At 30.2% G+C, this 14389-nt stretch overlaps 1 protein-coding gene across 1 annotated transcript; it reads right to left on the bottom strand.

The window, feature by feature from the left end:
• Positions 1-6241: 6241 nt before the first annotated feature.
• LOC111630244 (hairy/enhancer-of-split related with YRPW motif-like protein) lies at positions 6242-12588 on the bottom strand. Its single transcript, XM_023374323.1, has 4 exons — positions 12128-12588; positions 11959-12054; positions 9438-9513; positions 6242-6351 (listed from the first exon to the last, which is right to left on the bottom strand). Exons 1-4 carry the CDS (start codon positions 12149-12151, stop codon positions 6242-6244), a joined length of 306 nt encoding a protein of 101 aa, XP_023230091.1. The 5' UTR covers positions 12152-12588.
• Between the last annotated feature and the right edge of the window lie 1801 nt (positions 12589-14389).

The raw sequence follows: 14389 nt of genomic DNA, 5'->3' as shown, positions 1-14389 counted from the left end.
ATATTAAATAATATTTTATAAAATAAATATTCTACATCAGAAAATTGTACAGCACAATTGAAGAAAAAAATATATATATAGAAGCGCAAATTATATTTAAAGAAAAGTCGACACATTAAGTATAAAGCATACGATATTATAGCTATTTAAAAAATGTACACCAAAGAACTTTCAGTCGAAAAAATTTATATAATAATTCAAATTCTCGGCGATTAATGCCTGGTTTTATGGAAAATCAATAAGAGAAATGCAAATATATTTCCCCCTCTTAAAAAAAAAGCTGTACTTTTAAATCACGTTCAGTCTCGGTCGCATAAACATGGCGTGGTTCCATCTGTCGACATTTTACGAAACTAAACCTCTCTCTGAGCAACAGAGATATAACTTATCCAATCTTTCTCTTCAACAAGTGATGTATGTTTAAAATACGTCATCCCCAGATCAAATGCAATTTTACTATAGAATAGAATTTTTTCACAATAATTCGATCCTTGGATGTTCTGACTGAAACTGTTTTTATTCCGAGCTCCATGCACCGAGCCACCGCCGCCACCACCATCACCTTTTACCTTTTTTTTTTTCTTTCTTTTTTCTAACGTCTACACTCCTGCAGAAAGCTTTTGAATTTCATATTTTTCCAATACCGTCGGTAAAACCTGAGAAACTTTTTTAGTTTGTTTCCCCTTTGAGGTTTTCGCTTTGAGTACTTTTCGACCGCATTTTATACAAAATCTAAGTCGAAAACACTTTATAAAGTATATATATATAAGAAAACAGAATTATTTTATGGATTAATAAAGTTTAGAAACTATTATTTATTTATTTATAGAAATAAATTTAAAAAAAGTAATATAAGTAGATTTAAATATACTCTTGAATGACATCATTCTTAAAAAATGATAACAATGAATTATTTTTTATTTTAGATATTTAAATATTTAATAATTTTAATTCAATTTTTATTAAAAATTCTTCAAATTTATTTATAAATGATGTCATTTCTGCGCACAGTAATAGTAAATTTTTCCATACTAGTTTTTAAATTTTTACGTAAAATGCAAATATGCTCATAAATGACGTCATCATTGACGAAAATGATTAATAACGACGTTATTGCCGAGTTTAAAAAATTTAATCATTTACAATCTTATTTTTTGTAATTTAATTTTCGTGTATTATCTGGAGTTTTTATGCCAAAACAGTTTAAACTATTTTTAAAAAATTTTCTTTAGTTGTCTTGAAGCTTATTTTATAATCTATAAATGAAATTAAGTCGAAAAAAGCTTAACAGATGGATACCCACTTTATATCACAAGTTGACCATACGGGTTTCGATTTAAAAAAAAGTAGGATTAAAAGAATCAACTTACACTTGCCAAAGTTCTATTTCTTTTAATTTCATTCCGCTTCGTGGAGTGTAAAGTAGGAGTGAATGGGAATGCGTTCAAAAAAACCCTATACAAATATAACGAAAACAAATGTGTAACCCACCCAAACACTTGTCAAGAAGAGGAGTCGCCCTTAAAAAAGATAAATGGATTTCTCTCTTTAAAATTTAATCACGACAAACTTTTCTAGTTAAAACTACAAATATCTAAACTGGAGACTGTTTAAATAGCAATTTACTTTGTCTATAACCGCAGATTAATGAGAAAGGCTCCAAACACTACCATTAACGGGACATTTCCCCGAATTGTAGTCACGTGACATTTCCGTGTTCGTTTTCCTCGGCAGTCAATAGGTTAATCACGTGTCAGAAACGAGAAAGAAGAAAAAGCTGCGCTCATCAATCTTAATATCTAAGAGAGTCCACTACATTATTTATAGGGCCAACGAACTCGAAGACAGATTGATGCCTCCTTCTTCTGCGACATCTTCACTTAAGAGGTTTCCAAAAATCGGCATTGTGTCTTTAAATATCTATTTTTTTATCAATGCCTTTTCGGATCGTTTCCTTCTTCCACAATGCCCAAGTTGAATATGAATGAATACAAAAGAATTATTAAATAAAGGAGAAAATGGAATTTTATTCACAACAGAAATACGCTTCTTTTCCCGTTAGTTAACTTTAACAAAATTCTGAATTTCCTACAAATCATTCTTCTTATCAATCTTAAGAAAGATGCTTATTCAAAATGTAGACGTAATTTATAATTGTTAAAGTAAAATTTATCATTTTAAATAATGATTTGTATTATTTTATTAATTAATTGCCTTATTTAATAACACGTTACTAATGTATGAGTATACAAAACAATATATACGTCACAGTACACGCTCCTGAAATTAGGCAGATTTGCATTGTTTAGTCAGATCGATGTATGATACACTTATATGTATTATATCCGGTTGCTTTGCAGTAATATATGCTTTTATAATAATATGATATTATTATTGAGCTCGATCAATGCTACGTTAAGGGATGACATTAAACTGGAATCCAAGAGGTCAAAAGGGTCAAATTTAACTAAATGAGGAAACTCTAGAACTCATACCGCACCTAAAGCGAGTTAGTTATCAGTACATATTCTGTATATCATTTTACTTTAGATAAGCTATTTTCTCCTAATTTATCTAGAATCTTAAGATTTACACAGCTTCTTGATCGTTTAATAAGATTTTACATATTATTTTAATGTAAGTTTTATAAATTCATCAATACATATAGGCCTATATTTATATACGTAATATAGATCCATTGATTATCTCAGATATTTCACTATGTAGAATTTTCATCTAACTTTAACTCTTATATTTTATAATATATATTACTTAAAACAACTTATTAAACAAACAGCGCATTGTTTAGAGGTAGAAACATTATCAAAGGCAAGATCTTTACCCGAACAAAAAACTCAAATATTTAAGAATTAAAAAATATATAACAGAACAGTGTAAACGACACACGATCTGTGTAAGAGGACTAAAACTGTGCTCGATCTTGATACGCTTGACAGACAGGACGTCTTCCTACTTTCTTTGTTCTTGTTCACGTTTTACTTGGACTCGAAACCGGATATTTTATTTCTCCTTTTCGACTTAAACCTAATTATGTGCTCTTATCAGTTGGCGGAGAGTCAAAGACAAGCAATCTCTGAGCCACTGGATTCTGGAAGGAACGATAAGAAATGGAGTAAAGCAAAGCATGTGGGAAATGGGGTGCGACCTTGGTCGAGGACAGTGCTATCGATAGAGACAGCGATAACGAGAAACGTCTATCCCCCTGGAGCCAACAAAGTGACACACAATGTGTCCACATGGGAAAGAATATTCCCTACTTTTGAAATTTGATCGTCAAAATGTGTTTCTGAAGAAATTCACCAATTCGATTTACTTGCAAAATCATCTTTATCAAATTTATAGATATGGTGTATTGTGTAAGAGTGCAGATGTTGGCTGTTAAATTTTTCTCTTTACGGAAAATAACGATTCTCTTATCTAAATTTGGTATTAACACGTGAGGTGTTAAGCGGTCCTTTAAACTTTTTTATTTTGTGTATTAAGTGCTACACACTTTTCTTAAAACGGAAAAGAATGTGTAAAGACGATCTTTGTTTTTCTGGGAGAAAAGAATATTCATAAATTCCATAACAAATATTTTATGCTAACTCAAAGGGCATCTCGCTCGCCTCACTTTACAATTGTTACTTCATCGCAGCTTTTCTTAAACTATGTTCCCTACGGGCCTCAAAGAATCTCATTTCCATAACTTTAATATTGATTGAGGGCGTAAAGGTTTTTCGGGTCATACGAGATTATCCAAATTTGGTGAGAATACTTTCGTTATTTTACTTTTTAAGCACGAATATCGCATATAATCTTCATATTGACCCACATTCAGAATTGTGAAACGTCTCTATAGCTGGTTTACTATGACTAAAAAATTATTTTAAAATACTTTTAAAAAATACAAAGAAAATATTTTTGGCTAAGTAAAATCAATTGTGTTTTCTACCTTTTTCTTTATCTGTTATTGTTATTTTCGTATTGACTATAGAATTCTACACGTTTTTAAAGTAAAAATACAGTCCACAAAGGTGCTTTTATTAGAAAAAAGGCCCACTAAGCCTGTGGCAAACAATGTCTCTGTGACAAATCCTGTCCATTCATAGGATAATTATATAAAGATTGAACCAGATAAGAGGGTATAACTATGAATAGATGTATTTAAAACCGCTCGCCATTCTAAAATGTTGAGATGAAACGATAAAAACTAAATACAGTATTTAGATAAATCGATAATTCACATTTTTTTCAGGAATAAAAATTATTTAGAAGTTTAAAAAAATTATAATTATATCCAATAAACGCAGACAAATTGTACAAATGTGCCAAATAAATAAATAAATAACAGAAGTTAATTTTTGTCTCGCTGCGAAGATTACGTTTCACCAAGAAAAACTATTATAGCAATGCAACAGTGGGTATCACTAATAGTTACAATTGAAATTAATGGAAGTTCTATTAGAGAAAAGTGGGTCACGCTATTAAATCCTAAACGCCAAGATTTAATAAAAACGTGGAATTTAGGATTTAATGACAATTTATTTGAGACTCGCTTCCTTTATTGATGCCATTTCTGGATAGGTTTACTTGTTCTTTCTCTTTCTTTCTTTTTGCAGTAAACAGCATCATCTAAAAGCTCTCCGTACAAAACGACATTTTTATTATTAACAGCCCTGACTGTTGCTACTAGGATAATTACTAAAAAAAAGTTTAGTCCCATAATAATGGAAATAAAGCAAAATATTGAACATTTATAGCCAATTAAAAATTAAAAATTTAATTTAATCGTTTTCAGTTTTATAAAAGTAAATGCAGGAGATATGCAAAATTTTGCAGTTATTTATAGAAAATATTGTAGGGGGCGCTACATTTTTATATTTTGTAAGAGATGGCGCTAGAAAATTTAATGTTTGAAGCGCCTCCTACAAAAATATTCTTACCGTTAACTGAAATGTTCGAGGTTTTGAACAAAATACTGTAATTTTAAAAAGTGATTAATTATTCAATAAAAGAGCTAAGCGTATTCAANATAGGAAACGAAGCTTCGATCGAATTAATCATGAATTATGACGAGATTCTGAATCAGCTTTCATCTCTATTCAGTTGGAACCTCAGGGTTATAGAAGCCAGCAAAGATTTGTGTAGATTGCTTTAAATTACATCATAAAAAGATTTGGGCATGTTTACTATCTTCTCTTAATAATATTTTAAAATTTTTATTATAAATAAAACTCATAAATCTTAAATAAAACTTCCCTGCCAAAATCTATTTACATTTATTTTATTTTAAGAAAATAATATATATTCTATACGCGACTTTTTGAAGGAGGTGCCAGTCAGTTAAACAGCAAAAAAAGCTGTTAAATAATTTTTTCTCTCTACTGAGATCCTGGTTATTCTGTATGAAAAACTTTTCTTATATTTTATCGAATTTTTTTTCCGATTCATTTTTTCAAGAGTGATTTTTTTCTATATATAATTGCGGTGCACATATTACCACAAAAGTAGTCTATCGAACCGTTCTATAAGCTTACTTACTCCTATAGGAATATTGAACTCGACCCAATCGATGTCAAGCCAACTTATTCGAGTCGAAACGAGCCAATTAGCCAATGCAGCACAGACTGTAATTACCGAGAAATTAATTGGCATTCGAAACATCAAACAATCGGACGGGCCATCCGTCCATATCACGCGTCACTACTTAACCATATTCCGACGTATTTACACCTCTTTTTAACCGCGAATGGAGGAAAATCGGCAATTAAACACCCTGGATTAGCGTCGGTATGTTTTATGGGGGGAGAGAGTGGCATCTCCTTTATGTATATGGGATGCAATTATTGTAATAGTGCCATTTATTTTCCTTATTATGCACATGTTTATTCTAGCTATTTCTAATTAACTAGCTCGTTAAAGTTTAGATAACTTCGACCGATTCTGTTTCTGCCTAATTAATAACTCATCTGCTTTTAACTAAATTGCCATAACGTCTTTATATTACTAATCATCCCTAGGAGAATTTCCCCAGCATGACCAAATTTCCTTTTATAATATTTTTCTTTTTTTTTTATTTTGGGGTTTTAACACGGGACAGAATTAGAAGAGGCAAGAAATAATTCCTTTTTATTGAAAATTCTTTACATAGTACGAATTTAGTCTGTTCAGACATAAATAACATGTGCAGGACGATGGAAACTGAACATTATTAACTACATTCATTTCTTGGATTCGGTTATTTAAAAAAAAATACAAAGAAAATATTTTTGGCTAAGTAANATGATAGAATGTATCGTTTTGCTTCTTGAGCACAGTCCCAATATCCATTTTGATAATTGATCCAAGCTGGAAAAAATAATAATTTCATAACTTAAAATATATATTAAGTTGTAGAAATATAGATTTTTTTTCTATTTTCAATATATGAAATATATAAAATTACATAATTGTAAACCGAGTTGGATTATTAAGCCATATATGGGAACATGCATGAATATCTGCAATCTGTTCGACATTAATATGGTTTCTGTTGGCTATCGCGATATTAAAATACATGAAAGTTATAAAGTTTCATCGTAAAGTTCAATATACGATTAGAAGAATAGATTTATATGTAGTTTAGACGTTATTAAAAGGGCCCTAACAGGACACTTACTTGATGGCTGAATAATTGAGGCGGTTAAGACGTCACCTAAGACGTCACACACCTAAGACGAAATCCAGGATCGAATCCGAGAGAAAAACCCCAGGAATTTTCCAAGTGGTGGTTTCTCCAGGATACGTCGTGCATCGACTTTCACCTATTGTGGGTGTGACCTAATCCACAATGGGTATGATTAAAAAGCCCTCTTAGTGCTCTCAGGGCAGGGGGGTGAAAACATGTTTAGAGATAATTTCTTTATGAAGCTATTTTCCTAGTGTAATGAAATGTAAACTACATTGTGTCTTTGCTAGATCTTAAACTAGGTCTAGCAAAGACCCTAGATCTAGGACTCAAATTCCACTACACAAGGACTAATTCAAGTATCATTTTCTAAAGAAGCTACTATCAATCGTGGCATTGTACTTATGAAACGAAAAATACAATTATATAAATGCAATTTTTAATATAATAATTTTAATTTTTCGCTATTATATTATATCGGACACAATAGCTAAATTTCCTCAAAATATTCTTTCAAAATAATACCAAGAAATATAAAAGAAAGTAACAAGAAATAAAACTTTAAAATATTATTTTTTTTAAAGCTTTGAACTTTAGAAGAATTGCCGAAAATATTTAAAAAAATTGTGTAACAAAACAAAAAAGTTTTCAGCAATATTGATAAAATATTATAACCTGGCAATAACCTGGCGCATAGAACTGACTTGTGAGAAATTTTCGAAAATTTCAAGCTGCGAAGAAACACTGAAAATGTTTTCGAAAAAACAAATTAAAAATTCAATATTTTTCCTAACTTTTAACCTCTTTTAAATTTAATATTTGTATTATTATTATTATTTTTATTTTTTAAACTTAGGAAATGTAAGAATAATCTACAAAAAGTAGACTATCGAGATTTTCTATTTTCAGAAAACTTCTCAAATGAAAAATTCTTTTAATTAAACGTTAACGATTTTAGAATAAAAACAAACGAATTCCACCGTTATCTTCTAAATATTTTTAGGAAAACCAAACTGGAATTAGATAAACATAAAACATTAGATTAGGATTATTACGCGATGCACCAGTGCCCAATATGGTACATAATCAATGTCAATTTTGCCCATTAGAGATGGGTCTGACCCTCAAAGGAGTCATGAAAGATAGGAAACGAAGCTTCGATCGAATTAATCATGAATTATGACGAGATTCTGAATCAGCTTTCATCTCTATTCAGTTGGAACCTCAGGGTTATAGAAGCCAGCAAAGATTTGTGTAGATTGCTTTAAATTACATCATAAAAAGATTTGGGCATGTTTACTATCTTCTCTTAATAATATTTTAAAATTTTTATTATAAATAAAACTCATAAATCTTAAATAAAACTTCCCTGCCAAAATCTATTTACATTTATTTTATTTTAAGAAAATAATATATATTCTATACGCGACTTTTTGAAGGAGGTGCCAGTCAGTTAAACAGCAAAAAAAGCTGTTAAATAATTTTTTCTCTCTACTGAGATCCGCTCTATTATTAGGATTTGTTAGAGGAAAAAAAACTAATATATTTTACTATCTGATTCAATTATCAGTGAATAAATCTGAATCGTCATAAGTTAAAAATTTTCTGGAAAATAAAATTTGAAAAATCGATGATAATACAGCCAAACCTCCGAACAACGGCCTGTGACGAATACATAAAAATTGGCCGTTGTTTGGAAGTCATTTGTATGTATTTGTAAAAGAAACGTTCCTGAAAAAGTGGCCGCAGTTTAGAGGTGATCGTTATTAGGAAGTGGCCTTAGAGAATCGATAATATTAGGAGTAGCGCGTTATAGATTCATAAGGTCACAGAAAAATTTGAATTAAGGGGCCCCGTCGACATGTTGACCTCAAACATCTTTGTTCGAGAAATCCCCCGATATCCTCGTTCGTTTTTTAACGCGACCTCTGTGCTATGCCAGTGCATCCTGTGCCTGCACCACACCGGCCTTCTAGGGTCCCCAGATATGATCGAAATTTAAATATTTCGATATTTCCGAAATTTCGATATTTTTAGTACAGTAATGAATTTTTAAAAGATTGGTTTGGGATTCCCTGTTGGTAGGATTGCCTTTTTTATCCATAGGATAATGCACCACTGCGATAATAGAGATTATTTTCTAATTGAAATATCAGAACTTGTACTATGCGTGGTCAATTAACTGTTCTGGGTTTAATTTTGATTTCTATGAAGGTTAATTTAGTCGATTAACTGAAAATTTTGTTCCATAAATGCTTGAAGAATCTGATTTTTAAAGAATATAGATTGCTGGTTCGATTATTTTCATTTAAAATACATTAGAACTTTAAATTCGATTTATGTAAAGTTTATACGAGTAATTTCTTTAAAATTCTTCCATTTTTAGTCCTACACACACACACACACACACACATTAAAGTATCACTAAATTTTAGAATAAAATAGCGTAATAAATGCTATTGTTCTTGTTGAACAACTATTTCTGAACTTGTTTGAACCTGTATCGTAGCTTTGTAAGTTATCTTCTCATCAAATTTTACTACTAAAACCGAAAAAACCTTCTGAAATTTCTTCAGCTATTTAACCATTCTTTTTATTCTCATGAATAAGGAAAAATTCGAAAATTACTCGGTATAAAACGTTTCACCCGAGACAGTAAATCGTATTTAAAATGGAGCAGCAAGGCTACCATGGGAGCCATTAAAAAATAAAGATAGCATAAATACTATTAGGATAACAATGGATAGTAAAATATGAAAAATGATACCTGGAGAACGTATCAAGTGCAGCCTTCGAACATATTCAACGGTAACTTGCAAGAGACCAGCTTTATCCATATACATCTGAAAAAGAAGAAGAAAAAGAAAAAGGAAAAAAAAAAGCATTAAGAAGACGATTTGTCGTCTTTTCCTCTATAGAAATAACGATCTTTCTCTCTGATACAGCTACGTTACTTTTCCTATTCCGACTTCCGCTACTGAAAGGTTCGGAAATGACGTCGGATCGGATTTCGTGAAGCAGAGATTGCTTCCGTTCCGATGGGTGGGAAAACACACTAATGTGCAACAACTGAAGTTTTAGGAAGTCAACTAACGAACTACTAAGTAAAACAATATCGTAAAAACACACGAAATCTTTTGTTCCCGACATTAAAAAATGTTATAGAGTAAATAAAATATCTTTATTGCTAGAATTTCATTCCGGAATTTGCATACATTATAGCTAAAGTTTGTATACGCTCTTATCAATTTTACTTCTAGAACCGGGTAATAGTATCATATATTAGATTTGTACAGTGTTTGTAAGGCTTGCTGAGTTTGTTCAGTCGACTATGTCAGTTGGGGAATAGAAATAAACTACTTATTGTATTAAATTCAATATGTTAACTTCTATTCTTCCAACCTTATGCAGTTCTTCAGTGAAGTATCACATAAAAAAATAAATAAAAAATAAAAGAAACATTTTATATTGTATGTCTGCTTTTTTTAAAAAAATTAAATAAACTCTTTTAGATTTTTTTAAAATAATATTTAATCAATAGTTAGAATAATATTTGCTAATGATGTAAAGTAATTTTTATATGTCAACTACAAATTACACGATTTGAATAATAAATTGATTGCTTTAATAAAAAAATTAAGAAATTATTTATATAAATTAACGAAACTAAAAAGGTTGAAAGACAAAATTATTAATTTATTATTGTAAATGTCACTTTAATAATGTCTGCTAATAGAATAAGCTGACTCCAGTATTTTTTAAAAATGTAAATCTTTAATGTTCTAAGGCAGTTATAATGATAATAATACAGACATTTAACAGAATGTATTGTACCGAAGAAGATAAATAATTACATTCGCGCGTTATAGCTTCATGGGGCCCAAGCGAATTCAAGTTATGGGGCCCTACGTACGTACAGTGTTTATTTCAGACATTTTTATTGGGGATGTTTTGCGGAAAAAATATATAGTTTTTTAAATATAAGATCGGTTTGGTGTCTTTTGTCGGAGGGAACCCCAGGCAATTGCCCATAGGATAATGCGCCACTGAATAATTAATAAGGTTAAAGGCTTTCATTTTAAGCTATATCATGGATACTGAATATTAAATTATATTTTTATAAAAATTTAAACAAATAATCTGTATGAATTTTCATATTTATAAAAAATTTATTATTATTATTATTATTATACAAATGTTTTATTGTATTAAGAAAAAATCTTGTTACAGGGGGATTACAATAAAAGTTACATACAAAAAAAGTTAGTACATTTTCATACTTTATCAAATATCTGTTATCATAATAAAAAACCCAAAGTTCATAACATATAAATTTCTCAATTCACAACATCTTGTTTTAACATTTTTAAAATATAAACAAAAAAATTTTGAATATTATACATTTTATTTAAAGTAATTTCATTTAAGCTAGATCTAAAATTTTCTTCGTGTTTTAAATTAAAAATCTCTTTTATTTTATATTTATATTGCGCTTCTAGGATCTTTGGACATTCGGTAAAAATATGGTAAATATTAAAGATTTCGGATTTACACCAATAACATTTTTTGGAAAAATCAATATAATAATTGTCTATCAGTAAANAAACCTATTCCAGGAAATTGGTTTGCTACGGGATTTGATTTTGAATGAAAGAGATGTAAATAACACACAAGACATATGCAATACATACTAAATAATAATTATAATGAGTTATTTCTAAATGTATTAACTGTGTTAAAACTTTTCTTTGCGTTGCCAGTTACTATAGCAAGTGCTGAGCGCTCTTTCAGCAAATTAAAATTAATAAAGAATTATTTCGATCCAGCATGTGTGCAGAACGCTTAATGCAATTGCTATATTAAGCATTGAAAAAGAAATTGCAAAAATTATAATTTTCCTGAAGTAATTCATGTATTAGCAAGAACAAAATCACGCTTTAAATAAACATGCATTAATATATGTTTGTGTTTGTAATTTTTTTTATTTTACAAAAAATGTAGGACCCAAATAGTTTCTTGCATCCGGGCCCCTTTATAGAGAAGGCCGGCCCTGGTGATTATCCTACAGAATTTTTCTGAATACATACATATTCGTCTCATACATGATATTCCGAGTTTTTATACATAAAAAAAAATGAAACTGTATTTGAAAGATGTGTGTTGAGTTTGTTTTCAGAAAAGTCCAAAATTTTAATAAATATTTTAAGTCAAAATTTAATTACTTAACAAAATTACTAATTTAACTTAAACGATTTAAGTAATTTTAATAAAAAATTGATCAATCTTACCTGAACCTCCCCTTTAGGATATGGAAGTGGCACTAAGTCGATTAACTGTTCTAAAATTTGATTGATTTTATCTCTTCTTTTCTTTTCGACTAGAGCCTAATTAAAAAATAAATTCTTTAAAAATAATTTAAACATTATCGAGAAGTCAGTTTTAAGAAATTCTACTCACTTTTCTCTTTCGACTTTTGCCCATTTTATGACCTTCATGCTTGGTGCCAAACGTGAACACAGTTTATATACAGGGATATACAGCGACGTGACGTCACTATTAAAGCAACACCGGGGTGGGCGGTCCGATTCCCATATCGAGTAAGTGGGGACACGTGTAAGCGTGTGATTTCGAGCACAACACTCCGAATCTGTTTGATGTGTCAAATTTGCAGACCTGTTGACTGTTTGATGGTTGCGCGATAGGCTTTTATGGGATTACGCGCTTGATTCACTTCGTTTATATGCGTACGAAATGCGCCTAGAGCACTGTTGTTGCACGTCCTACCATAAATTAACACGTTTCTTTATCGGCAGATTTAAATTTTCAAGCTTTTTTTTTTAACAGATTAACACATTTAGATTATTTGCAAAAATATCAAAAAAGTAAGAGAGTTTAACTTCATTCACAACACTTACGTGTAGAGAATCAATTCTTTGTTATACGCGAGTTAAATATTAAAAATTTCCAAGGTAAAAATAGAAAAATTACTAACCTAAGTTGGCGCTAAAATAAATTTTTAAACTTCAATTTCTATAATTTAAGAAATTTAAATTATTAAATTTGACATTAAAAGCAATTCTTCCTTCCCCCCACTCAGCTAAACCGCCATTTGCCACTTTATTATAGCGTATATGGGAACAAAGTCAGACAGTTTTTCCATCTGCCGTTGGGGAGAAGGAAGTAAGGGAAAAAAAAAAAAGTGATCGAGATTGTGGCGTGAGGAGGAACACGCGACATGTCACGTGTTACGCTGCCAGTCACGCTTTGCCTCTAACTTTGTCGTTTTGTTGAAGGAAATGGGATTTCTCTGTCGTCGCTCAGATAGATGGGCCACCACTTGGATCCACGTGACTCTGATTTGCTACGGAAAGACTTTTTTCTTCTTCTCATCGACTAGCAGATGTTATCTTCATCTAAATTTTTTTTTTAATGCGCACGCGCTTTCCAAGATGGTTTCTAACAGATGTCGATGACTTTAGACGGATGTTTATTTTTTCTTATCAATATCAAATTTGTTGGCATTATTTTATTTTAGATTCGGTGTTTTGTGGAGGGAAAATTTTATTTTCTTGCATATTTCTATAGTTTTAGTAACGCTCGACAGATGGCAGGAATATTGTAATGATTCATATAATCCGAAAATATAGATAAGAATTTCGAATTAAGTTTAAAGCGGAACCAATGAGTTATTTTTTATTTCTGTGGCAAATGATGGATATCCTACTCAATATTTATTTCCACTTTGTTTTGTTTACTGTATAAATTTAAAGCAAAATTCTCTAATTTAAACTCATATATATCAGACGGTCATATAAGTTTTTTGCTTTTATTCTGCATTCTGTTATTATCTAACATTTAAATTATTTTTTCAGTATTTTTCTTGACCGAACAGACAAAAATAGACGTTTCTATTCATTTCGGTAGCTTTTGAACGAAGAAGTTTCATTTTACACTTTTTAACCGCCAGGAGGCTTTTTCCGTCGCCACCTGGCAATTGATAAGAAAAATATTTTAAAATATATTTCAATAATCACGTGATACTGTATTCCTGTACTCTTGCTTCAAGAATTCAAATGACGATAAGTCAGTTGAGTTGGAAGAACAAGCAGTTACATAACTTCTATATAAGAAGAAAAATATTCGTTTGACTTTATTTTTTATAAGCTAAAATATTGCATATTTCTATCTCCAATTTTTACATAGACACGGCCGTATCACTGTGATTTTCAATTTTTGTTTTTCAAGCTTTCGCTCTAACTGGCTTACTTTGGTGTCGTGAAACACCTGATACCCATTGATATATTTAAAATTTAAATAAATTAACGAATACCAGAGAATCTTGCGACACTTTGGAGTGTTGTGAAAAACAGATTGAAAAGTAGCGTTTTAAAACAATGAAATACTATACTAATTGCTTTTATTTGCTGTATAGATATTAGATATTCTAACTACACTTATTAAATAGCGAAATTTCAACAATCGAAGATCCTTATTGAATAATTTATGAAATATAGAAAGAGAAGGATGGTTATTTTTTATTCTATGAAGTTTAATCTAAAAAGAAAAGTACATTTGAATATTATTATTGATCTGTACGACTGTAAAACAATAAAAAAATTAAAGCTTTATTTTATTTTTATATTATTTTAGGTAATAAAAAAATGTCTAATAAATCAGTGCAAATAGTAGCTTCATAAAGCCCTTAAACGCAAACGTAGG

Source organism: Centruroides sculpturatus, unplaced genomic scaffold, assembly GCF_000671375.1.
Source record: "Centruroides sculpturatus isolate CEXI.00-Female unplaced genomic scaffold, Cexi_2.0 scaffold645, whole genome shotgun sequence".
Taxonomy (NCBI): domain Eukaryota; kingdom Metazoa; phylum Arthropoda; class Arachnida; order Scorpiones; family Buthidae; genus Centruroides; species Centruroides sculpturatus.
Note: the sequence above shows the minus strand (reverse complement) of the source record. Positions and strands in the feature narration are given on the sequence as shown.